Raw genomic sequence first — 27,863 nt, forward strand, 5'->3', positions numbered from 1 at the left:
CGTCTGAAGTGTGTCATTTTATTTCATTTTTTTTTTTTAATTCACATAGAAAATGCAGTCATTGCTAAAAAATATATACTCCATGTTACAGGCCTACAATATAAACACATACAAACAAATATATTGAGCTCAAGGTTAATAAATGATTTAGTCACAAAAGAAAATGCATTGGGCTACATTCCCAAAGCTATTTAATCCAAATTGTCTGGAGTGTAATTTGAGGGAAATGAAAAAATTACATTTCTAAAATGAATCAAAAAACTATTTAAGACTACTAATTTCTGAATTGTTTACACTAATAATAATAATAATAATAATAATAATAATAATAATAATAATAATAATAATAATAATAATACAAAGTGTGGGTTGCCTATGAACCGCACTTGTCAATATAGGGTTAGGTAGACTCTTTGTCATCAAATAAATCAGAAATTCAATACAAGAATGGTTTGATTTGATGTTGCTCTGACAGTGTAGTTTGCTTTATTGTGAAAGAAAGCAACAACCTTTAGGAAACTTACTGACATAGTCCCCCTAACCCAGTCACAGTTTAGGCAATACAATGTAATAATGTAATGACAGAAACATTAGAAATAATGTGTAACTTTAATAGCTTGTAATTCCTTATTCCTTGCTATGTTCCAAGTCAAGTCTTCAGCATAATCAATGTTGGTCCCTACTGACATTTAAAATTCAGTAAATTATATTGGTATTATTTTATTGATATCATAAGACCTATATAATATGAATGGGTAACACAGGAGTCAAGGAGGACAGTGGTGATTGCACCAGGGCAATTCTCAATGGTTTTATTTTTAGTATAAATTTGCAAAACCCGATAGCCCAAAGTTTAAAGCTGTGTAATACATAATCTCGAAACTGCTAAAAACAACAGCAACAGCAGTCTAGCATTGAAACTGTATTTAATTGTATTTATTTCAAACAGATTATACAAATATTCTCGAAATAACTCGGAAATTCAGTTGAATGGTTAAAAGTATTCTACACCTTAACAGTTATTATTTTTTTTTATCTTTAAACAAAATGTTGTAATATAAAGCTTAAAAATCAATGCTTTTTTCAATAAACGCAGTCTTAAAAGCAATGTTATAAAAACGAAATCTGGTATTAAGAGGGAGGGAAATATGTTCTTCAACCTGGTTTTCTTTGACCCAACATCAAAATCATTTGAGTGAGTTTTATTAAATAAAAAAATAAAAAAACATATTTAAATCCCAGACACATATGTCAATAGTCTTTTCATCTACACAGCTAATGATGACAAATGTCGGTTGCTTCAAAGCCTTCACTGAAATCAAATTTACTTTGTACAGCTCTTCGGGTTTTATAAAAGAAGCTTTTTGCTTCAGAGACCCATAAAGATGTACAACAGTTCATAAACCTCCTTCAGCTAAAATATCGATATAGATCCAGCTACAGTATAATGAAATAATTAACAGGTGTTTTAATCCATCTGTATTCTGTTTGCTGTCCTCTAGTGTTACAAGAGACACATAGCAGTTGTTGGTATTTGTACAGCATAAAACACATTGTTTAAATGATGTTATAGTAGTATATCAACGGAGACAGAAAGAAGATTGTTTTAAGACTGTTAAAACAGCACATGGATAAACAGTGGATATTAATTCATTTAATATTTATGTCTATGAACTCAGCAGTTTAAGTTACAGTATTTGAGCTAATGAACAGTCAAAATAAAGCTGTTTAAAGATTGTGTGCATTTGTACTTTAAAGGTTGTTTTTGTGAGGTCTATACGCTGGATTCATGGATGGTTTTTATCTGATCATTTTCTGATTCAGCATTTTGAAATCAAATTCATTCAAGTTTGTGCCATATTATTTTAACTTAGATCTGCCACTCTTGAGATCTATTTTGATACTTATGTTTCATTCACTGGGTTCAGTAAATCTTTGATTTGCCAAACAGAAACACAATCATTTCAGACAAGCTGCGCAGTGTATGCTGAAGAAGTGCTGATAATCACCACTTATTATGAGACGGGCTTTCCATTGAGGGAGACAACAACCTGGATAAAAGGTGACATTGCTTTTCACTCTGACTCTCAGGGATTTACACAAGCTCCAGTACTTTTACTACTCTACATCACTAAATAGTTATTGAACTATGTCACAATCAAATTTACACAGCCAGAAAACCATATCAATTATTCACTGCAAGCAAGGGAACTGACACTGAGGTTAGTGAGCACAAAACACACACCACAGAAACAGCACAAAAACACCAACAAGCTTCTGTCGAATTTTAGGCAGACATTTTAGCTCTCTTTTTAATAAGTCCCGTAATTAACAATGAAACATGCAGTGTCTCTGTGGCCATATATATAGAAGCAAATATGTTATAAAACACAACAAGAAATGTGTTCTACCAAAAATGACAGATTATCATTGATTTTCATTTTTTTTCTAAACTAGCAGCTCTCTACTTCAACTTATTATTATTTTTTTTTAATACAGTAACTGAACGATAGCTCTTGGGTTTCAAACGTCATCTTGATTCAGGGGGGCGGGAACTAGGTGTGCTGGATTGAAGCTGCTACAATGATAAATCCTGCTAGTTTCATGAATCTTATGAGCTGTGCATGCAGTGCATTGCACCATTTTACATTGCTTTTGAACACAATCCATAATAGACCAATCAGCACCACTGTCTTGACTTAGGCCATAGTTTCAGCTAGTACACTAAAAAGAAGTCATTATATGGGAAATACAACAGACACTGGTGAAGGTATTAACTTAAATATTTGTCCTCTCGACTTTTCTATAGGTTTATCTCACAAAAGAAAGAAAACCTTGCATTTGAGTCAGACATCTTTTAATAGCCTATTAACATCTTCAAATGTGACTGGAAATGTAAAAACCTGGAAGTCTTGGTGAGCATTTTGGTATGATATGCATGTCTTTGTTTGGGATAGCATTGCTTTTGTATGTGGTTGTGTTGCATATTGTCTGATAATATGTGAAATCCCTGATAGCACTTTAAAAGTTTAACTGAAGGAAGACAGGCAGGATCAAGCAACAGTCAATCAGTCAATCATTGTGACTGGGCACTTGGCCTGATTAAGCAGCTATCATTTATCATACATATCGACCTAGAGTGCCTTTCCAGAAGAAAACCATGTCGCAGTTTCTGCATCTTACACCCGACTAGGACAAGACACCCACAAGGTAACAGTTCGTTTACTAGAAAAATCTGGAGTAAACACAAGAAAACAATGAAACTGAATTTAAAAATGTTTTTAAAATAAATTAAAACATGAATCTGGGTTATAGATTTTATTTTCAATTGGGCGACTGGGGAAAATCTGTAGGCTTCAGAAATACTGCACCACAAAAAGGTTTTTTATGCTCTAGATCTAAACAGAGGTTTCAAGTCAGATTAATAAGCCCTCTAATGAGCATTGCAGCCAAACCTTTAGGCTATAGAGAACGCAATTAGTGGGAGCAGTGACCACTCCGACCTTGACCCTAGCTTCAGTACAGCCTCAGGCACATAAAAGGCAACCACAGGATTTATCAGCAGGGCCACACTCACCCACTCAAATATAATGCTGACCGATGACCTGGAGAAAAGCAGAGAGGGAGATACTGATAGAGACCGTAAATCTCTCAAATTTGCAAGGACAAAGGGGTCAAAATGATGGAATTATGATTGTTCAGAACTAATTATATAAGAACCCCTCCCCAAACAAAAATTTGTGTTTGTTAAGATCGCCTAGCTTTCATTATTATTGCTTGAGCAGCATGTAGCCCTAACAAAACTCTATCTACAACCCTGTACTAAGCAACAGTAACAAATAATTCAGCGAATTTATTTCACTATTTAAAGAAATGAAAAGAAATACATAAATAACAGGGTCACTCTGACACCATTGATCTGCAATATTATGTTCACATTTCCTTGTGCTGGAGAGAGCTTACAGGTCTGCTACAGTAATTGTAGAAAGCTTGCCTACTGGCAGCAACATGTAATTAGAAGTCCTCAGCTTGGGGCAAAAACAGAAAACTAATTGTGTGCTCTAGTTTACTGACACAACACTTCCTGGACAGTGAATTAGGAGCACTCCTCAGTAATGTATTGGACCCCTTTTCCTGTGGAGGCGGATTGTATTTATTCCCACGTCATCAACACAAATGTAATACACAGTTGGAGTATATATATATATATATATACATATATATATATATATATATATATATATATATATATATATATATATATATATATAATAGCTGTTGTGTGCAGTATGCTGATTAATATGAGTGTGAGGTATCAAGAAGCTTGTGACTGCATTCGACTATGCTAAACTGAAACTGGTTAAACCTATGGGTGCTGTTTGCTTTATAAATATATGGGAATATATGGGAGTTCCACTGGCCATAGATGGCTCAAGGGCTATTTCCAATGGGTCCGAAATGCCTCAGTGTACTACTCAAAGTGAGATGTCACAGAGCTTTTTTTCAGAGTTTTTTCATAAATCTAGACGGAGCCTCTGAGCCATGATCTCTAAACATCACTCCTTGTGCAGACTCTTCAACGCACACCCTCTTTCAACAATCCACTTTTAGATTGCTATTTTAGCAGAGCCTGATAATAATAATAATTTATAATAATTACGTACAGACTGTACGGGGAAACAAACATGTGGCATTTAATGAATTCTCATTAGTCTCTTTTAGTCAATGTGTATTTGTTATTTGTTGCTGTAATCTGTTTGGCCACAGTTAAAATACAAAAATCCAAGCAGGCAGGGTAAATACTGTAATCTTCATGAAAGTTTCCACGTAGTTCTCAGAATACAGACAACATATCCTAACTGGGTGCAATACATAAAAGCTGACTATAAATCAGGTTTTCTTATTGATTCACATACTCAGCTTTATTGTACAGTGTTGTAAATGCCATGTTTTAAACTGGAAAGCGTTGGCTTTAAATCAGTGTGCTTAATGTTTATGAAATCATGTAAATATTGAAAATATTGCAATTTAGATTGTTTATGCACTCCTGGAAACAAACCACTGTACAGTATAACAATAGACCAATCACTTTTACCACCGAATACTGCATATTATACTGGCAGGGAGCGGACACAAGCCATTTCTTGAATTAAATACTGACAGTAACTGAAGGGGGATATGCAGGACTGCATATCCTAATTATTTGTCCTCATTTCTTATGATGCTGATTTTAGTATTATTTTTGTTTTGGCTATGAAGTAGAAACCCTTAATGGGTCCTCCTTTAACTCTGATATCAGTTTGGCATTGTGCCCAGCATGATGCCATGCACAAATCCATCCAGAAAGAACGATACTGGGAAATATCGTTTCAGTCTGCCATTTATAAAATACCATAATATAATGGTTATTGCAACATGTATTGATGCAGTGAAATCTCGCTAATGAGGGCAGCCAAGGGTCCCACAGGACGTGGCCATCTTGCAAACGGTTCTAGTTTACTGTTTTAGTTCCAATGTGATTTTTTTATTTCTTAATCTAAATAAATTGACCAAATTACAGTGCTCCCCCTTTATAAGGTTGCCCTTTATACTGCGGAACAGATTATAAGGCGGTATGTTCATGGCTCCCATTTGCCCCCATAATGCCTTTACACTAACACTAGTATTCTCGCTATAAGGCTGAACACAAATAGCACGGTCTCTTAACTATGGCTCCCAACTACAGCATTATAAAGGGGGAGCCCTGTTTTCAGAGGGTTAGTTACTGTAGTTTACAGCATGTTGGTTTTATTAGAGAGCTTATTTAACAGTGGCTCCCTACATTTGGGACTGCCTTAATACTGAATACAGGGGTGGTCTTAATATTGAAGGTGGCCTTAATTGTGAGGTGGTCTTTTTACTGGGGTGGCTAACTGCTGGGTACATAAAGTTGTAAAAGTTTAAAATTATAGTTTTATTATACAGTAAAACCTGTCTAATTCAGCTCCTCTACCAACTGGCATTCTGTATAACTCAGCATGATTTCTGGGTCCCAACCAAATCCCTATTGAAATTAATGGACTGATACCCCTTTACAATCCAGAACCTGTCTATTCTGGAATCCGGCATGATTTTTAAATCTCTTCTGCCTAAAATCAATGTAAATCTCACTGTGTAATGCGGCACCGGGTCACATGTTTTTTTTTTCAAAGTTTAAAACCCGCCAGCGGCTTTATGAATTATGCAATTGATGAACAGCAAATACATGTCTAAACGTCTGCACAACAAGCTATCTCTTGAAAGAAAATGTGCGCTTATCAAAAAAAGCTGAATGTTTACGAAAACCAACACAAAAAGAGTAAAGAGAAAAATTAAAAAAACATACTGTTTCAAACATTCTGAAAAGAAAAGATGCCTACTTAAAATGAACACAGAGAAAACCTGAATACCAGCAGAAAGCACCTGAATCTCACATGCAGGTACAGTACAAACATGGGGTTATTAGCTTGTGCTAATAACAGGTAAAGATTTGGGTGAGGCATTGTTGTGTTTATTATACTGTGCATGTACAGTAATAACATTTTTTTTAAAGCATTCAAAAAGGGTTATCTTTCAACATTTTTTTTTTTTTTAGGTATAGTGTTACATTTTTTACAGTAACTCTGTAATCCGGCACACTGTCTAATCCAGCACAATTTTCCGATCTCAAGCGACGCTGGGTTGTACAGGTTTGACTGTACATCTCGTATTGGAAAACATAATGTGCAAGGATATCCCTGAGTACCACTGCATGTCTAAGTGAACCGGTTCTGTTATTCTTCTGTAGCAGCAGCTGGCTGAGATACACTGGACTAACAGCAAGGAAATCTCTGCAAACAACAAACCTTCTGCGCAGATTGTGTGATTGCAGCAAATGAGCCTTAAACAAGTATGCACACAGTATGGATCCAAACAGTTCAGGAAATAATACTTCATGTCAAACAGATTTAGGTTTTAAATGAAACATTATCATATTGACATTTACAAGTCGATCACAGGATGTGGGATGATAAGGAACCGGAAGAAATAATGTTATACCAATAACATTATCGTGATAGCATTAAGCAAATTATACTTAACTATATGTTTTATGTAATAATCAAACATTAGTCCCATTGCACACCTGTGTTATTTATTTTATACTTTTTTTATTATAATGTTCCTAGATACGTATATAACAGGTTCTCAATTTCTATTATGAGAAAATTAAAAAAAATTCTTTGACAAAAAGCTACAATAAAGCCATTAGTTTGCACAAAAGTATACAAAAAAATGATCTAAGCACAAGCTAACTAAAAGATGAAAGTAAACTGAAATGACAATCAAGGACATCAAACTATTATCTGTTCTTTTTAAAACATAACATTTTTTTAGAGTAAGATACAAAAAAGTAATACAAAGCACATGTATTGCTTTCGAACAATATATAAAACCAGGGTTAGACATTTAGAAGCAAACAAGAATGCCAAGAACGCAAAGAAAAAAACACAGAAACCTTCTACAGATCAATTGACTCAATGTAGCTATATATACAGACGTGCTCAAATTTGTTGGTACCCCTCCACAAAAAACGAAGAATGCACAATTTTCTCTGAAATAACTTGAAACTGACAAAAGTAATTGGCATCCACCATTGTTTATTCCATATTTAATAGAAATCAGACTTTGCTTTTGATTTTTTATTCAACATAATATTGTAAATAATAAAACAAATGAAAATGGCATGGACAAAAATGATGGGACCGCTAACCTAATATTTTGTTGCACAACCTTTAGAGGCAATCACTGCAATCAAACGTTTTCTGTAGCTCTCAATGAGACTTCTGCACCTGTTAACAGATAGTTTGGCCCACTCTTCCTGAGCAAACTGCTCCAGCTGTCTCAGGTTTGATGGGTGCCTTCTCCAGACTGCACGTTTCAGCTCTTTCCATAGATGTTCGATAGGATTCAGATCAGGACTCATAGAAGGCCAGTTCAGAATAGTCCGATGTTTTGTTCTTATCCATTCCTGGGTGCTTTTAGCTGTGTGTTTTGGGTCATTATCCTGTTGGAGGACCCATGACCTGTGACTGAGACAGAGCTTTCTGACACTGGGAAGTACGTTTCGCTCCAGAGTGCCTTGATAGTCTTGAGATTTCATTGTGCCCTGCACAGATTCAAGGCACCCTGTGCCAGGCGCAGCAATGCAGCCCCAAAACATAACCGAGTCTCCTCCATGTTTCACTGTAGGTATGGTGTTCTTTTCTTTGAAAGCTTCATTTTTTTGTCTGTGAACATAGAGCTGATGTGACTTGCCAAAAAGTTCCAGTTTTGACTCATCTGTCCAAAGGACATTCTCCCAGAAGGATTGTGGCTTGTCAATATGCATTTTAGCAAATTCCAGTCTGGCTTTTTTATGTTTTTCTTTCAAAAGTGGAGTCCTCCTGGGTCTTCTTCCATGGAGCCCACTTTCGCTCAAAAAGCGACGGATGGTGCGATCAGAAACTGACGTACCTTCACCTTGGAGTTCAGCTTGTATCTCTTTGGCAGTTATCCTTGGTTCTTTTTCTACCATTCGCACTATCCTTCTGTTCAATCTGGGGTCGATTTTCCTCTTGCGGCCGCGCCCAGGGAGGTTGGCTACAGTTCCATGGACCTTAAACTTCTTAATAATATTTGCAACTGTTGTCACAGGAACATCACGCTGCTTGGAGATGGTCTTGTAGCCTTTACCTTTACCATGCTTGTCTATTATTTTCTTTCTGATCTCCTCAGACAACTCTCTCCTTTGCTTTCTCTGGTCCATGTTCAGTATGGTGCACACAATGATACCAAACAGCACAGTGACTACTTTTCTCCATTTAAATAGGCTGAATGACTGATTACAAGATTGGAGACATGTGTGATACTAATTAAAGAAACTAATTAGTTTGAAATATCACTATAATCCAATTATTTATTATCTTTTCTAAGGGGTACCAACAAATGTGTCCAGGCCATTTTAGAGTATCTTTGTAGAATAAGCAATAATTCATCTCTTTTCACAGCTTCTTTGCTTTATTCTATGACATACCAAAGGCATGCAAGTATACATGATAAAATAGCTTTTAATTTCATTACTTTTCAGGAGGAATGAAGCATTATTTCAATGAGCTGTAAGGGTACCAACAAATTTGAGCACGTCTGTATATATATATATATATATATATATATATATATATATATATATATATATATATATATATTTATAAAAAGTGACATTTTGTTTTACGTGAGCGCAGAGCAGGCTTGATTATTCAGAAATGTTACATTATTATAATACAGGAATTAGGAGAGCTAATCATAATAATATCAAATGTTATTTATCAGTGAGAATAGTACAGAGTTCATTTCTGTAAGTATTTGAAAACACACATGAAGGTTTTGAATGAAATACTGTTCCACCTAATGACTATCTATCAGGCTGACTGTAATTTCAAATGAAGGAAAGCTCTGGAGCTACGTCAGCTCGGAACAGATCCTAATAAATTATTTTATTAAGGTCAAGGGCAATCAGAAAGCAGAGATAGAGTGCCACTCACAGACAAAAATAGTGCAGTATTGCGATGGGTTTCTAGTAATATCAGACCCTTGAAAATCAACAGTTGTCCAAATTGTGTCATTCTGTGTGGTGGGGGGTATATGATAAAGTGTGTCCAAGCATACTCTTAAATCATTGCACTGGATTTCTTAACAGACTTATATATGATTGTATTACTTATATTTTTGATAATGAAACATTACAGAATACAGATATGTATTGGTATCTCCTGCTAGGGATACATATCCCTGTTGGACTATTTCAGAGTGTAAGAAGAACGTATTACTGTAACCAGTGCAATCTGTAAAAAAAAAAAAAAAAAAACACAGCTGATTAGGGGTTCAACCCTAATCATAGGAAATCAGACGCTCACAGTCTTAAAATGACAAAAACACAACAAAAATTAGAGACAAAAACTAATGAAAGTTAAAGAAAGCCAAACTACTTTGACATTGGTTATAAATTATAAGTGAACGCTGCAGCATACTGACCTCGAATTTCTGTCAAATAGCAAAACTGATGATCAAAAGAGAAGACAAATTCATTCTTTCATAGTCCTCACTAAGGCTCACAGTGACCTTGTGTACATTTAGGCTTTACAATGTTATCGATTCAACCAAGCAGCTAACATAGTGTGTGTAGTGCATTGTACTTTACTGAGGATCTTTTTAATTTTTTTTATTTTTTTTTTACAAAAAAAGAAATAAAAACTGAAAATGTAAAAAATGCATCTAGTTTACATTTAATTCTTCCATCAAATTACTTTTTTGACTACACTTTTGTATCTGAAAGAAAGGAGCTACTTTATTAACTTTAAATGGATATTTATTATGGGTGTCAACGTGTATCCAGTCAGAGAACTGCATTTCTTAATTTGCTCCATTCATAACAATGACAAAACCGAACCCCCTGAAACTCTCCCAATGACTCCTTCAACGTTCCACACCTTAAAATGTCCAGTTAACATTTGCACAGGTTCAATATTTGGAATTCAGTTTGATGCTGGTGAGGCTAACTGTATTGTTTGTCTAGCATATATTATAAGCTTTAATACAGTAATGTATTAAATATAACACACACCCTATGTATAACACACATCGTGCATGCATGAGAAGCCTTGGTTCTCTATCAAGAACATAATAACATACTACACAGTATGGTATAATAATGTATACCAATTAAATGATGGTTCCCTTTTCACACTGTCTAAATAATGCACAACTAATATATAGTGAAGCACTGACGATTAACATTCATGTTGAGCGCATTACTTTGGTATTGTGAATAGAGAATAAGCCTGTTGCATCCTGGCTGTTTCGAAATTGCCAGAACTTGCAATTTCCCTAAGATTTCCTAATCTGGTAAGATTGTCTCTATGGCCACCAGTTGCATCCACATATAAAGTTCAGTAATACTTTAAAATACTTCTACTGGTAGCCATGGAGACGGTCTCTTACATCAGAGAAAGGGCAACTTCTGATAACAAGGACCCGAGCTTGCAGTTTCAAAACTTCTCAAAGCCCCAAGACTCGGACTACAAACATATTAAAAAGAGTGGTGAGGACAGTAAAGCTTTCATATACTCAATTACCAGCACTCTCCAAGACACTTGCACCAGCACCTAAATATGACTAGTTGATTTCAGAAGAAAGGTTGTAAGGTTTTATTATAAAGAAACCTAATAGATTTGTAAAAACAAATGCCTAGCAATTAATTAACTTCCAACATTAGTAATCATCAGCTGGAGAGAAACAGGGTGGCTGCTAAGTGTGCTGCACAAGGCAGAATGTAATGATATAATTGGAGGATGGGTGGGAAGTAAATTTCCCGCTTGTTAATAATTAAATAGATGGAGCTAATGTTTTTATTTATAGCTTCTAGAAATATCTTTCATTCCTATTTAATGCAATGTCAGCTCAGCATCTCGGCTTGGCAGGACAAGACTTAGAACAGTGTTAATTTATTTACAATCAGGACCTTAAAAGCTCAAAGAGTAAGTAGTTTCAAATATCATTTTTATTGCTTTTGCACATTGAACTATTTTATGGAGTTTGCAATCTTTCTGAGTGGTTCTGTTGCCCAATTCTGAGTTATTACAATTGTTCTCCTCTACCTGGCTTTAAACTTGCTTTGAGCTTGGAGAATCCTAAGTAACCTCTCAGCTTTGCCAGCCTCGCCTCCTCCCTGTACATATACATGTTGAGTAGATGGGGATTGCAGAGGTGAAAGGTCACAATGTCACATACATTGAATAGATTGAGGCTGTTCAGTCCAAGCATTTAGGATACTACAGGTAAGGCTGATTTACAGAAAGCAATAGAATAACTAGCAACAGAAGCCAGAATATAGGATTGCAAACCCCATACAACAGTCCTTTTTTTAATTGTAATTGTCATCACACTAAAAGTTTAGAAACATAAATTCTGCTTTCCTTAATGTGATATTCATCTATAAAGCGATCATAGAGCAGAAAGACACTTTACTCCAAAATGTTATTATTCAGATACCTGTGTGCAGATCCTTCTTATTTCAGATGATCCTATTAAAAAGGTATACATAAAAAAAAAAACTAATATTCTGACTTAAGATGAACTAATGATATGTAAAGATAACTCAGCAAGACCATGTGCGTGTATATATTAACTGCCAGAGGATATAAAGAACAGCTCAATTAATATGATACCTTTCAAATATCCAGGATTTAGAGTGCTCTACAGTATAAAATCTGCAGTCCATTATCAATTTAGAGGCAGTGAAAAGTAACCCAAACAGCCATCAATAACATGCATTTTGGTTTAACAGACAAACACTGATCTGCTCTTAGACATTAGGTTAACATATGGTAGTTTTTAATCCTGAGTAAACATGTGTTCATATCACAAAGCAAATTCCTCACAAATTGGGGCAACAGGCAGTCGTTTTGCACTTAGGAAAGCTGAGAGCTGAAAAAGCATGGAGTCTTAATCATTTCTAACAGAGGTTATCCATAGTGGTCTTTCTTTAGTCATTACTTTTTCTATGCACTAAACCGGCCACCAGATTATTAGACAAAGATTATTTTTTCATTTTTTGTACCATTATTATGGCCAGTGGTTAAAACAATGTGTTCGATAAATGGTTCATTTGTACTGAACAACACCAGCAATGGAATTTGACTGTGCTCCAACTGTAAAGCCAGTATCTCAAAACACGTTGTCTGCATCACTGATATTAAAACAGTGTGGCAGTGAAAATAGGAAGCTGACATCTATAATGGTTTATAAGGTATTAGCAGTTGAAGTAGTGGTTGTATTGGGGCAGGCATGACAACTGCATATATACTCCCCTCACAGGAATGCTTAATTAGTTAAACGATTAACCATATACAGTACTGTTGTAAAACAGAGGGTGTGCGTACCTGACTCGATCTCCCAGACATACACTGACCCATCTTCACAGCCAACCACAAGGAAGTCTTCAACAGGTCGCCATTTAATGATCTTCACAGAGAACAGATGTTTCCTGGCATGGATGATACAGGCTTGCTCCTGGAGGTTTAGGAGTGCTATTGACTGGTCACTGGCTAAACAGCAAACACTCTGGTGTACTTTGGGCTGAATGAATACATAAATAAATACATACAAACATCAACAGCAATTAATTAGCTTTAACACTTCTGTCTCTTTCTTTAGCCGTTACAAATTAAATTCTTCCTAAATCATGTTTACAATTCCTATTTTAAAACATTGGCTCGTGTCAAGGGATGTAGCACTGGAGCCATCAATATTTTTCCTCAGATAGAAATAGCTGGGGCGTGTGATGTTTATTTTGTACCAATTTACATTATTTATTTATTATTTCTGTGAGGAGGTAAACAATCCGTACATATTCTAAATATTCAGCTGTAGAATGGCAAAACTACCTAAGATTTGAATTTGATTTAATAATTATGTTAATAATTGCAGTTCATTTCACTGTTAAAAAGACAAGCTTCTGTTAATTCATAGAGCACCACAAGGCTTTAAAAGTGTATGCTGTACTGGAGCTTGGGGAAGCAAAACATTTTTTTTGTTCCACCTTTAACACAGGCAATGTGCCATGGATAATTTTGATACTTGCCAAAGTTTCCTACCTTACGTACTTCGAATCTCCCTTTATCTAAAATTGTCATCCTTTTATTGTTTTAAAGAAACTTACTCTACATTCTTCTGGAGGTACTGAAAGGTTCACCACCGGACCGGCTTGTAGTGTAAATTTGTGCAAAATCTCTCCTGTAAACACATCCCACCAGACTACACACGAGTCTTGACCACCTGAGACCAGCCAGCTTGGATTGAAGCTCACAGATTTATTGTATGGGTACAGCAGACAAGTAACTCTTCCACTGTGGCCTTGGACAGTCTTGTGAGAGAGCCAGTCTAAAATGGAAAAGTGTGAAGAGCGACATGATGCTATTGATTGCTGCTGCTGTTTCAGTCAAACAATAACTGGAAAGATTTTCCAAATTCCACGAAAAAGACCAATACTACAATAACAGCAGAACTATCACTTTGTATCTTTTAAAATACTATTAGAGGTCAAATATTGCTGCAATGAACAGCTCTTTTTGGAGTAAGAATTCAATTAAAGCATAGGTTAGCTGTATTATGTTAGCTGTATTATGTGCTTTCAGCACAAACATAATTAGAAATTGCTGTTCTCAATTTTCCTAGTTATAGGTTATCTCCCAAAACGTACTGACATTTTATTTTTATTTCATATGAAACAAATGTTGATTAGGATTAATTATCAGCATATGATGCAGTTTTGCATGTATAATAAAAAATAAAAAAAACAAATGTAAAAGAAAACACTAGAAAGTTAGTTTTATGTCACATCTGCAATGTCACTACTAGGTTATTTCAACTGTTATTTTAACAATAAAACCTCAAGAACACGGACTGCATTGAATAAAACATTGAATGCAGTACGGCATTATATGGTTTCGGGAATCAAAGCTAAATAGATATGCTTGCAGTCAACCTGCAACTGTCATTTTAAGGCTTTCCTCATCAGTCAATCATTGGAAAAATGACAGAGCAGATGGACACAATGAGCTTTCCTGAACACCCTATTGCTTTCCCAATGGACTGTTCCTTTTAACCCTGCCACAGGGATGTAGGATCCCCTCTTCTGGAAGTGTAAGGGTAATTCAGTTCATACATTTAATCCAGGTTGATGGAGTCTGTAAGATATGCAGAATGAATGCCACTAAGCCGTGTTATGATATGCATTTAACACTCGATCATACACTACGACTGCATTTCTCACGATAAGACAGCCATCCTGTATTTATTAACTTTTCCTACTTCAGACTGCAGCATAGCCAATTCTAAAAGGTCCTTTCTAAGATGTCATGGGGCTGCCACAGAGAGTGCTTGAGGTGATGGCATGGCGTGGGGAGCAAAGCACAACAATCACCTCTTAATTGAGAGCGGTCCTCAAGCAGCTTTGCTCTGGCTACACGTAAAGCTGCCATTACTATTATTTTTCCATCTTCGCATCCACACACCAGTTGATCGTTGTTAGGGATATAAACACTGACAGTGATGGCTGGGGACTCATCCCCAGGACAACTGAGAGGGCCGACGATCTCTTCAGACACGTGTTGTTTAAAAGAATCAGCCAGACTGCAGGTTACGGCCACTTGAATTTCTAAAACACAGAAAAATAAACGGAATTCCCTTTAAACAAAACTATGAAATGAAATGACCAATCAAGCATTATCAGAACTGTAAAATAGGGTACTTCAATGTATAATGGGGGGAAGATTTGCTTTACGTTATTGCTGTACTCTCTAAACCACACAATATAAAAATGAACCAGTAGTACTTGAACAGTAGCCCAATGTATACTGCAATTTAATAGCACTGGTTTAGCTGCACGAGTACTATTCTTTGAGATTACAATAGGACAACACATTTGTAACATAATAGTAACCCTTTACCTGTGTTTACCATAAAAATAGTATAGTAATAGTATAATAGTATATAACTCATACCTTTTGGGGATCCATCAGAATTTACAATGGGGACATCAGGGATGTGCCATAAGGTTATTCTTCCAGATTCATCACCAGAGAATAGAATTTTATAGAAAGGTTCCTTTCTTTCGCTTATAAAGCCCAGTACAGGATGGGAAATCTAAAATATATAAATAAACTAATTTGTAATGAAAGGTATACAACATTATCTGGAAAGCATACACTTTGAATACAGAATCTGCCAAAGTAGACATGTAAGTTCTGTGTTTTAATCCACTTGTTAATATACCTTGCGATCTGACGTGCAGCACAGCATACGTGGTGAAACCGTCTCGCTGGCTGAACTTTCACAGGGGGGATAGATAACATGTTTTAAAAGACCCCTGTATAAACAGAACAACATTAGTCCATCACAACCTGCATTAACAGAGTCATTTAAATTCGAATCATTTAATGAAAAAGCTCTTATATTTACATAAAGCCATGCCTAGCATGTTATAGGATTATGCTCAGGATGCCGTTTCTTTTAATCTTCATGCTAATAACTTGGAATTGGTAGAATGTAATTTCTAATGGCCGGTTATTTAAAAGAAACAGTCCCAGCTGCCAAGTTCTGCATGGATAATCTTATTTCTCCATCTCCCGCTGCTCCACACAAAGGCCTAGTGCTACCGAACTCGAGACAAATCTTCAAGCGCCACAGTGGTTTTGTTCAGCCTTTTGATAATGTGTGACATGGTGTGATTTCCTTTAATAAACCTCCCAAAGTTCATTTTGTACCTGCACTTTTCCAGGGTTTCCCCCATATGAGCCCACCTGTCAGACAGCTGGTAGATGTAACTGTGTCCATCCTCTGTCCAGACTAGGAGTCTGTTAGCTGGCAGCAGTTCCCCACCAGTAAAGCCCTGTCCAGTTTTACTCATTTCCACACACAGCAAGGAGAAATCACAATAGTCGTACACCTAAAAAAATGATAATAACTATTGTTGCAAAATACTAGATTGCAATGCTAGATTGTTTTAATACTGATAATTGTTTATTAAACTAGTTTTCAAAAAGCGAACGTATTGATGATACAGACCAGTCCACAACAAGTTACATGCCCATTCCTCTATAGAATATATAAACCAAAATGCAGATTTTAAAATGTTTCAAATAAAGAACTCAGCATGTTAAGTTAAGGGCTCCTGCATGCAGCTTAGCTCTAGTTTATGTAACATTTGCAGTTTTCTTTGCACTTGGTTTCACAAAAATGGTGCAAACATAGCACAGTAGTAAATGCTTTCTGAATATGGCCCATAATGTTGTGCATATATGTTTTAATATTTAAAATAAAAAAATAAAAGTAGTAGAATTATTACCAGAAAGAACCAGGCATTTTTTCAGCACAAATCATCAACATACATATTTTATATTGATTTTATTTGTCAAATCTATTGATTATGCCCATTTATAACATGGATGCTGAATACTACTGCATTGACTGTACTATGTTTCATTGTATTCGGAAAAGGGGACAGGTTTCAGTGTTATAAGTGTTCCAATGTATTTCTTTAATTTTGTCAACAACTTTTTAATGGATGTTAGCTATTCATTTTTAGGAGCATCTAACCATAAATATGCACTTGCTACAATTACTACTCAGGATATTTGCTGCTGCTGATGCAGTACATTTTATAAGTGATAATATATTTAAGTAATATATCATCTTGCATCTTATAAGAGATACAATTAGAGCTTTTTTTTGTTCTGTAATTGTTTCCTGCAAAGATTCTGCTACATTATATTTTCTAAATTATTCATGTTAAATAGCTGCCACCTATAATTCATTTCACGCAAGCGTCAGCTCATTAAGCTACTCATCTGTATATTTAGTGATAAACTTTGGTGCTATTTCGAAGCTGGCGCTATGCTGTAGCCATTTAAAAACCATTACAAAGTGAACACAAAAGCACACTTCACCCGAATTTGCTGGCTTATATTTGAGCATGTGTCCTGTGTTCAAGGCAGCAGTCTCAAGTTAACCTGAGTGCTTTTAAACTCCAGTTTTTAACTGATTGATCCCATTTTAACAAAGTGAACAGCGTTCACAATGGGAAGAGGAAGTGTGATGCGTAATCTTTCTTTGTTCGTGAAGAAAGGTTGAAAAAAAGCAGAGAGAAAAGACTAACTGATCGTTTTTAAAAGTGGCTAGGCAGTTCAGCAGTTTAAAAAACACATGTATCATTATCTTCTGATACTACTTATTATCCCTGTACCTTCCAGGAATCTGAACATACTACCAACAGCAATCGTTCTGTGTACTTGCAAAAGCGGATAGTTTGACACATTAAGCACTGGAGACTCTTGGATTCCGTTTCAAAGATAAGCTGCTTTTCCTAAAAGAAAAATGAAAGACAGAAATGATATGCGGTTTATATGCGGTTATGCAATACACTACATTTGAAAGAGAGTTTTTTCTACCACTTAAGAGGCAGGTATACAGTACAGCTATGGCCAAAAGTTTTGCATCACCTAGAATTTTAGGATTGAGACATAATTTTAAAAAAAAACAAAAAAAAACAAAAAAAAAACCTAACAATAAACATAATTTTGATGTAATCAAAGAAAATATAACATGACATGCTAAAAGTCTACCCAAAGCCATAATAGTAGTACAGTAGTTCATGTTAGACAAAGCGGTATGTGCTTCAATATGTTAACGTAACATTATTCAGCAGGTTTCATTTGACTTTATGAAGTAAAATTAGTTAATTCTATAGAGTAATGCTAAACATTTGGCCATAGCTGTACAGTTCATTAACATGTCGTTTTATTTATAAACTGAACATCTCCAGTATCAGTAATGACTGCTGCTGGCAAGATATCCTTATTAACATTAAATATTGCATACCTTTGTTCTCTAACACAGACAGCAGATCAATATTATGAATATAAGCTGAGTAAAGTACAGTAAGTTGAGAAAAGAAAGAATGAATGAATGAAGCCCTTTTCTCTGCATTTCTTATGTTTTTATGCATACTAACCTGCACACTCTTTACAGAAGAGGATAAGTTCCAGACTTTCAAAACTCCAGTAACTGATACAACCACTAAAGAGTCCTCTACAAAAAGAAAATCATCACAGTTAAGATTTAAAATCTTCCTCTAAAGAGAACAACTAACACACTTACTATTGCTTCCTAAAAAGGTTTAATGGATTCATTATATTTGGTGTTCAGATTTTCATTTAAATGACTTTCTGTTTTTCCAGGATCATTATTGATATAAAAGATGATTTATTGCATGTTGCTAATTCATTTGTTTTGTGTGTTTTTCTGATGTGTCCAGTAGTGACAGCTGAAATATAACACAGTACATTAACAGTTAGTTATGTGTTTTAACCTCCGAACTGTTTGATACCTTGGATCCGAGGTGAGTGGACAATACACATTGAGCTGATCCAGTCAGGAGACTCAGAAGAGATAAATGTATGAAGAACTTCCAGCACCCGAGCATCAATGACCAGAACATCCTGATACTCTCCGCTGCACAGGAGCCATCCATCTTCCTCCATGCGGAATGAAGAGTAGTAATACTGGACAGAGAAGGAGACGCACGTTCTGAATGGCCTTCCAATTCTAGAACACTCACTAGGGCTTTACATCTAGACACACGACGGAGGTCTGAATAATTTACGTTTTCTGCTGAAATCTGGTATAACACCTGTGGTGATTTATAGGCTGGTGTCTTAGTGAGGGAATACTGTAACCTAATTTCTGTACATGTACACTCCACTATATACTTTTTCCAATCCTTGTTAGTGTATCTTGGTTAATATTATTAGCATATTATTCTTGAAATAACCACAAACAAATGTTTAGTGGAATAAAGAAACAAAATCTCTCTCAAAAATAATATTTCTTAATCAGTTTTTTGAGTGTCACCTCTTTAATGTATTGCTGATCTCAATTGAAATACATATATAAACTATATATTTACTGTAGCATGAAAGCTGGCCAATTTGCAGCATTTCTCAGAAATAATGCCCAAGACACTTACACAGATAGAGGTATGAGTAAAGGTCATCTTTGTGTTCTCCACACACTGCCCACTGCTGACATTCCAAAGGCTCATCTCCCTGCAAACATACCCCAATATTATTCTTAGTCATTTTCATTACATTGGCTGAAATAATCTGGTGCCACCATGTTTTCTCTGTATTGCTGCAACTGTCCACTTATATGGCTTATTGTTACAGATGGGCAAGAAAATGCTGTAGCCATTAAACGGAGGGATGACATGTCTGTTTCTAGCAGGGGCGGGTAATTACACCCCGCTGCCTAGCAGCAAACCTCAGTTTAAGGCATAGTTGTTACCCACCATTTTGCCTACAACAAATTGTAGGGATACTGCTATTATGGCTTGTCAATGTGTCACCCCAACTATCATTTGCTGGGAGTGACATGCTATTGAAAATGGTTCATTTCATCCCAAGTAAACTACACAGTTCTGAAAGGCTAATGTATCTTGTGTGCATCTTCTCCTGTCAATCTTTTGAACCGAGCTGCTGCTTGGTGACTGGGAACAATAGATACTGCCACCTTGTGGATTACTGATGTCATAGAGTTGGAATGCAATTGCTCCAAATGGAATATTTTTATATTTGTATATTTTGAATGTTACAATTCCCTTCTCTAAAAGCTTGAGTAATTTTGCAGCTGACCACTCCTCACTGTGCTTTAGCAGGGAAAGCCATCTTCTGCCATACTTCACAGTGATTTTATTTACATGTGCCATACTTCAGTATAATGCAGACTTTATTTTAAATCTGTATGTGCATTTAGGCAAACTTTAGTTTATACAGTATATGGTCCACTTCCTATTAAGACTTTTTCGACTTACCCATTGCTGGCAGCACTGACCACATATGGTTTCTTCTCAAAGTCTCTTGCTTTTGCCACACAAGTAATAGAGGCAGTGTGACCAAAGAGAAGGGCTCTTGGTGAGATCTAGTGAAACACACAAGTGTATTTTACACTCAGTAACAGATGGTTTTGAGGTCTCAGAGTTAATAGAGTAAGCATATAGAGAGACAGACCACTTTTTCCCCTTTCTTCTTTGACTTTTATTCACCTAGCATCAACAATTAAAAAGATTCAAGTGATGCAGCTCTTTGTGGTTCTGTAGTGTCCAGTACTGTGTACATTGTGTGTATTAGGTGGTAATACTTGCAAGAGTAAACTCTGGTCTGCAAGCCAAGATTGGTTTATTTATTAATATTTTTGAACTGAAATAAAATGTGTACTTTTCATAGCAAGGTAAATGTCGTCAAATAGCGATTCAACTTTTAAATGTTAGCTTTACAGTGGAAGTTATTCAGGTTCACTATCTGTTAATGATACATGTCAGCTGTCTGGTTGTCAGTGGCAGTTCCCATGGAAGGGGAAGCTCTATCAGGGGCCTCACACCCTCTCACCCAGGGAGACCATAGCAGGGTGTGAATCTTAATGCTGCCGTAAGAAGTCATAGACATATCTCTATTTCATTTTCTTTTGCTTTTGGCTATTTTTTTATAATGGTTTTAATATATGTGTTGTTTTAGTATTGTTATAATAATAATAATAATAATAATAATTATTATTATTATTATTATTATTATTATTATTATTATTATTAGTAGTAGTAGTAGTAGTAGTAGTAGTAGTAGTAGTAGTAGTAGTAGTATTTATTTATTTATTTATTTATTTATTTATTTATTTATTTATTTATTTCTTAGCAGACGCCCTTATCCAGGGAGACTTATTGTTACAAGATATCACATTATTTTTACATACAATTACTATGTCAGTAAGTTTCTTTCACAATAAAGCAAACTAAATTGTCAGAGCAACATCAAATCAAACCATTCTTATATTGAATTTCTGATTTATTTGATGACAAAGAGTCTGCCTAACCCTATATTGACAAGTGCGGTTCATAGGCAACCCACACTTTGTATTATTATTATTATTATTATTATTATTATTATTATTATTTATTTCTTAGCAGACGCCCTTATCCAGGGAGACTTACAATTGTTACAAGATATCACATTATTTTTACATACAATTACCCATACAACAGAGCCACAATCTGGTCAGAAAAACCTCATAAGAACATAGACTACTCAAATGATCAATGGGAAGAGGCTAGAGTTATTAATTAAACACAACCACAAATATGTTGCCTGGTGTCCAAAAATGGTATTATAGCTGACAGTAAAGAGACTGTGCCATACCAGTGAAGACCATATACTGTATCTGAAGAATTTGTATGCTGGTACAAATTTCTTAAATATGAGGGTGTATCAGAAGGGAGAAAAGTAACCACCTTTATATACCCTTGTACTACTCTCTCTGGAGGCTAGTGAAGATGGGAAATTATTGTATACAAATGTTGCATGCTCACTGTGGTTATTTTTAAATTCAGAACAACACAGGTAAAATATCTTGTATGGACTGCTACTGTACTACTGAAAAGATGTTACAGCTGGCAGCTGTTTTGTTAGATTCATAGAATCATAGAAAATGAATCATTAAAAACGTGTATTAGTTAATACTACAATTCATATCAAAACCATTCAATCAATTACCAATTTAGCTATTAGATAAAAACTGTAGAATCTTGATAAATTCTCTATTTTTAATTTGGTAAAAATTAATATGGAACATATACTGATCGGCTAAAAAACCCACACAGTAAATATTTTATGGTTTATTTTTTGCCTAAAAATTACCCTTCTGGTGTTGGGGCAACCTGACAACTTCTCAAATAACAAACAAACAAAAATAAATACGGTAATAGCAGTGCACAGTGTGCATCTATTACACCAAAATACAGTAAACTACACCTGCAGCTGGACTGGATTAGTGAACACAGACTATGCAGAACTGTCCAGTGTTCTTCTGTTTATAGGATAAACACTGGTTTGATGTTGCTGTTTGTTTTGGTGTGTTTTATCAACACAAACTTGAAACCAGAAACCTTATTTAAGATATAATAAAAAAATTAAAAAATATATATTAAAATAATCAAACCTTTAAATCACTGGAAAGACTCCACAGACAAAGCTGACCCTCTTGGCTTCCAGTTACAATGGTCTGTTGATCATCTGTGATCATTATGCCTGTGATAGAGTGAGAAGGTGCCCTTCTGCCCCACGCTGCCAGGGACTGCACTGAGCTCTCCATTTCTATCCACAACCTAAAACAATGGGCATATTAGGCATGTTATACACACTACTAGATGTGTATTAATGTTACAAATAGGCTACAGCAATACTAGATCATAAAACATGTTATTACAGCATTATATAAAGCACTACTGTTGTTACTTTATAGGACATAAGGTTTTCCACTGTTAATATGTCAAATTGCACAGTTATGACCTTGCTTAACATTAACAGAAAGGTGCTTTGACTGTCTTCTGAGTGGATATTCGTAAAGCTTTGTATATTAGTGAGGGTGACTTGATGCATCCACAAGTTCATATGACAAGGTCCTGGACTTTCGTTCTGCTTCTGCCCTGATATGAGTGACTTCAGTCACTTCCGACTGTTGGCAATGGAAATATCTCCTTCATTCTGCATAAAATACTAATTAATCTCAACCACATTTTGTTTTGGGCAGATACAAAGAAAGCTGACCGAAAGAGCACGCCAGCTACGTTTAAGAATGACTCCTTACTTACACTTCTCTGAAAAAAATCCACAGAACATCACCCTGAATATTTCAACTAATGCAGCAACATTCGTGCAGGAACAACCTTTGAAAAGGGGTTTCGGAAACGGATGTTTCTTAACCATCTTTTCACTTTTGTAATTCCCACAACAACAATAAACAGGCCATCATTTTAAACTGCCTTTTTAATCTGTCATTCTGAATAGGGTCAAATTATCCTGTCTAAAGTGCTTAAATCCATTTCCATCTAGCTTCCCTTTTATAATGAGAAAACACTCTAACACTCTTACTCTGCAAACGTGATAATTTATATAGATGGCACATTCCTGCCAAAACTCCTGCCTCGTTAATCTTATTCTTTTATAAAGACAAGTTATAGAAGCAAACTGTATTGAGGACAGGGCTCTGTTTTGAATTTTTCTGGTCTTCCATTGTGTAGGTGCAAGATTTTCAGTTTTTTAGCAAAAGTTTAAGATTAGGATTTGTTTTGGAGTTTTAATGATAAATTCAGGACTGAAGAACATGTCATATTGGCCATAGCTTTGAGAAATAGAAAGGGAAAGGTGAAAAAGCAAACTTTGATGATGAAAGTTCCTTGCATCACGCTAGAATGACCATGTGATCACATGACCAGATCAACAAATGGATTAAACCCTGCTCTTATACCAGGAAAAAAAATGAAAACAGGGACCTGTCCTAGAAACAAAGTCAGCCAAAGGCGTTGACTTACTTAATGGCCCTCAGAAGAATGCAATAGACCTCAGTGTTGTCCAGGCTCATTCTTAACATATTAGCATTTAAGTAAGTTGTATCACCTAAATCACCTAGAAGATAAAGCCTTAAGAGATCCTGACAATGGCATCATGACCAACGAGAATGTCCAAACCCTTACAGTACTGTAGTGATCATGGCCAAAGACCCAGAAAGAAACAACTGTGGTCCACTGGTCCATTGAACATAAAATATACATATTATTGGACAGTGTTAAATGTGTTTTTTTTGTTCATGTTTTTATTTAATGCATCATTAGGTTAATGCTCATTGTACTGAAACAAATGGTTACCTCTCACTCTTGTGTGTGCAACACTATAGAAAATACTGTAGTGTATAACATTGCATAAGGCCACCACTGCATATAGCACTGAGGATCTCCCTAACTTAGAAACAACTATTTCACCTAGTCCTTTCGGTCGCTGTATTAGAGACACCATTCATGGGGATGATGTCATTCGTCATATTAAAGCTTGAAAGTTACAATCCTTTCATATATATTGTGAGATAGAGGGTTGTGAGAGACAGCAGGGAGGGGGTTAAAACCTCCCTGCGAAAGAAGTGCACATTTTGTTTAATTGTTTTATTGTTTTGTTAATTTGTTTATTGATTAATTATCACCCGCACCAGGGTATTTAAGACGTGCAGCTTGGCTGCACAGGGCTGCTGAGTGGAAGGAGGCAGAGAGGGGTGCTGTCTCCGAGTAGCCATTGAAGAGAGAAAAGTAAGTGCGGTGTTAAACCTGGGTTTTGTGAAGACGGGAAAACAGCTTAGCTGTCCCGTGTTAGGAAGGGTTCCTGAAAGTTGAGTTAGTGCTCCAAGAGGAGCTAGGTATTTATTTTGATTGTTTTGTTTTGTTTGGTGTTTATTAAAAAAATAGCGCAACCGCGCTGAAAAAAATCCATTTGAGTGTCCTGGGTCGTGTTTTTAAAGGGGCAACGAACCCGAGTGGGTGAGTTCGTTTACAATATATATATATATATATATATATATATATATATATATATATATATATATATATATATATATTAGGTTATATATATATATATATATATATATATATATATATATACAGTACTGTGCAAAAGTTTTAGGCAGGTGTGAAAAAATGCTGTAAAGTAAGAATGCTTTCAAAAATAGTTTATATTTATCAATTAACAAAATGCAAAGTGAGTGAACAGAAGAAAAATCTACATCAAATCAATATTTGGTGTGACCACCCTTTGCCTTCAAAACAGCATCAATTCTTCTAGGTACACTTGCACACGGTTTTTGAAGGAACTCGGCAGGTAGGTTGGCCCAAACATCTTGGAGAACTAACCACAGTTCTTCTGTGGATTTAGGCAGCCTCAGTTGCTTCTCTCTCTTCATGTAATCCCAGACAGACTCGATGATGTTGAGATCAGGGCTCTGTGGGGGCCATACCATCACTTCCAGGACTCCTTGTTCTTCTTTACGCTGAAGATAGTTCTTAATGACTTTCGCTGTATGTTTGGGGTCGTTGTCATGCTGCAGAATAAATTTGGGGCCAATCAGATGCCTCCCTGATGGTATTGCATGATGGATAAGTATCTGCCTGTACTTCTCAGCATTGAGGAGACCATTACTTCTGACCAAATCCCCATTTGCAGAAATGCAGCCCCAAACTTGCAAGGAACCTCCACCATGCTTCACTGTTGCCTGCAGACACTCATTCGTGTACCGCTCTCCAGCCCTTCGGCGAACAAACTGCCTTCTGCTACAGCCAAATATTTCAAATTTTGACTCATCAGTCCAGAGCACCTGCTGACATTTTTCTGCACCCCAGTTCCTGTGTTTTCGTGCATAGTTGAGTCGCTTGGCCTTGTTTCCACATCGGAGGTATGGCTTTTTGGCCTCAAGTCTTCCATGAAGGCCACTTCTGACCAGACTTCTCCGGACAGTAGATGGGTGTACCAGTGTCCCAATGTTTTCTTCCAATTCTGAGCTGATGGCACTGCTGGACATCTTCCGATTGCGAAGGGAACTAAGCATGATGTGTCTTTCATCTGCTGCAGTAAGTTTCCTTGGCCGACCACTGCGTCTACGGTCCTCAACGTTGCCCGTTTCTTTGTGCTTCTTCAAAAGACCTTGGACAGCACATCTGGAAACCCCTGTCTGCCTTGAAATTTCTGCCTGGGAGAGACCTTGCTGATGCAGTATAACTACCTTGTGTCTTGTTGCTGTGCTCAGTCTTGCCATGGTGTATGACTTTTGACAGTAAACTGTCTTCAGCAACCTCACCTTGTTAGCTGAGTTTGGCTGTTCCTCACCCAGTTTTATTCCTCCTACACAGCTGTTTCTGTTTCAGTTAATGATTGTGTTTCAGCCTACATATTGAATTGATGATCACTAGCACCTGTTTGGTATAATTGTTTAATCATACACCTGACTATATGCCTACAAAATCCCTGACTTTGTGCAAGTGTACCTAGAAGAATTGATGCTGTTTTGAAGGCAAAGGGTGGTCACACCAAATATGGATTTGATTTAGATTTTTCTTCTGTTCACTCACTTTGCATTTAGTTAATTGATAAATATAATCTATTAACATGTCTATTTTGAAAGCATTCTTACTTTACAGCATTTTTTCACACCTGCCTAAAACTTTTGCACAGTACTGTATATATATATATATATATATATATATATATAGTGTTGAATCCAAAGGTGTTGCCAAAGAATGTTATGAACCAGACTATAATTCTAACTAAAGATGTACATGCTGAACAGCACTTATAGCCAAAAGCTGCAGCAATTCAGTTTCCCCACACCAGGGGAGTAAAGCACCATTGTTCTGAATACAGCAAGATTAAAGGGGAGTGCATCAACAGTTCTCAAGATCTGGTAATGTTACCGATAATCTTAACAATTGAGAAACAAAGACCTGTGCTACATAAACATAAGCTTGTAGTGCCACATTCTAGGGGCACTTGATGGGTACTTCAGTCTTTATTTTAACACTAGACAAATCTGAAACGAAAACTAATTTTCTTGATAGTTCACTGGCTGAAGCAAACGTCAAAAGATAATAAATTAGATATCAACCAGTCTTATATAAATGGGTAAAACAAACGTCCATTAAGATAGTGGGACGTTTGTTCCACCTTAATTATGTAGCATGTATAGAGACCTTTTTGTGACTTCTAAACATGCTCTACCTCAAGCCCGCATGTCACTTTCATTAGCTGAATGTCACAGAAAGTGTCTGAAGAAGCCCCCTGAATTCTGATGAGACCAGAGTATCTTTTGATGAAAACATATTTTTATTGATTGCACTAGAACAAAATCATCCCTAAAATGAAACCCAGGGAGACACAAAAAATCATGTCCCTGGGAGAAAATGTCTGAGTGGCAGATGAAGATTAGCAATGAGAAATTGAATTTCAGCTCCAACCCCCTGATGTAATCAGTAGCTGGGAGGTGGTCTTGCCCTTATTGTGCCCCCCTCTGTGATTATGGTAAATTATTGCACAAAATGAAGGAAATGTTTGTTGTTTACTGTTTCTAGCAGCAGTGTGACACAGAGTTGAATGGTGAGCGATAGGTGGCTCTTGAAACATGTTCTGGTGCCTCTATTATCAGTCATCATGCTGTGGCTGCCTGGACGCATTTTTTAAATGTTATAAATGTGTATCTGCTGGAAGCACCAATTTGACACTTATTGATTCAACTTTTTGTGGGTCTACTTTACTGTTTCACTTAAAAAAAGAAAAGATTGCTGAGCACACTAAAAAAAAAAATCACCCAATCCAATTTACTTTACTTTTAGAATTGCAGCTGAATGTGTACTAACA

At 36.0% G+C, this 27,863-nt stretch overlaps 1 protein-coding gene across 1 annotated transcript in view; it reads right to left on the bottom strand.

Annotated features, from left to right (window-relative positions):
* LOC117427726 (WD repeat-containing protein 72-like) overlaps positions 1-27,863 on the bottom strand; it is a 69,321-nt gene that overhangs the window by 40,529 nt on the left and 929 nt on the right. Inside the window, exons 2-13 of the mRNA XM_058995163.1 lie at positions 22,636-22,801; positions 20,462-20,568; positions 19,619-19,697; positions 18,980-19,154; positions 18,605-18,681; positions 17,837-17,956; positions 16,395-16,540; positions 15,868-15,961; positions 15,597-15,738; positions 15,017-15,250; positions 13,754-13,974; positions 12,975-13,170 (exon numbers count right to left, since the gene is read on the bottom strand). Of these exons, the coding sequence (XP_058851146.1) occupies positions 12,975-13,170; positions 13,754-13,974; positions 15,017-15,250; positions 15,597-15,738; positions 15,868-15,961; positions 16,395-16,540; positions 17,837-17,956; positions 18,605-18,681; positions 18,980-19,154; positions 19,619-19,697; positions 20,462-20,568; positions 22,636-22,788 (1,744 nt within the window). The 5' untranslated portion in view covers positions 22,789-22,801. The remainder of the gene's footprint in view (positions 1-12,974; positions 13,171-13,753; positions 13,975-15,016; positions 15,251-15,596; positions 15,739-15,867; positions 15,962-16,394; positions 16,541-17,836; positions 17,957-18,604; positions 18,682-18,979; positions 19,155-19,618; positions 19,698-20,461; positions 20,569-22,635; positions 22,802-27,863) is intronic.

Source organism: Acipenser ruthenus, chromosome 21, assembly GCF_902713425.1.
Source record: "Acipenser ruthenus chromosome 21, fAciRut3.2 maternal haplotype, whole genome shotgun sequence".
Taxonomy (NCBI): Eukaryota; Metazoa; Chordata; class Actinopteri; order Acipenseriformes; family Acipenseridae; genus Acipenser; species Acipenser ruthenus.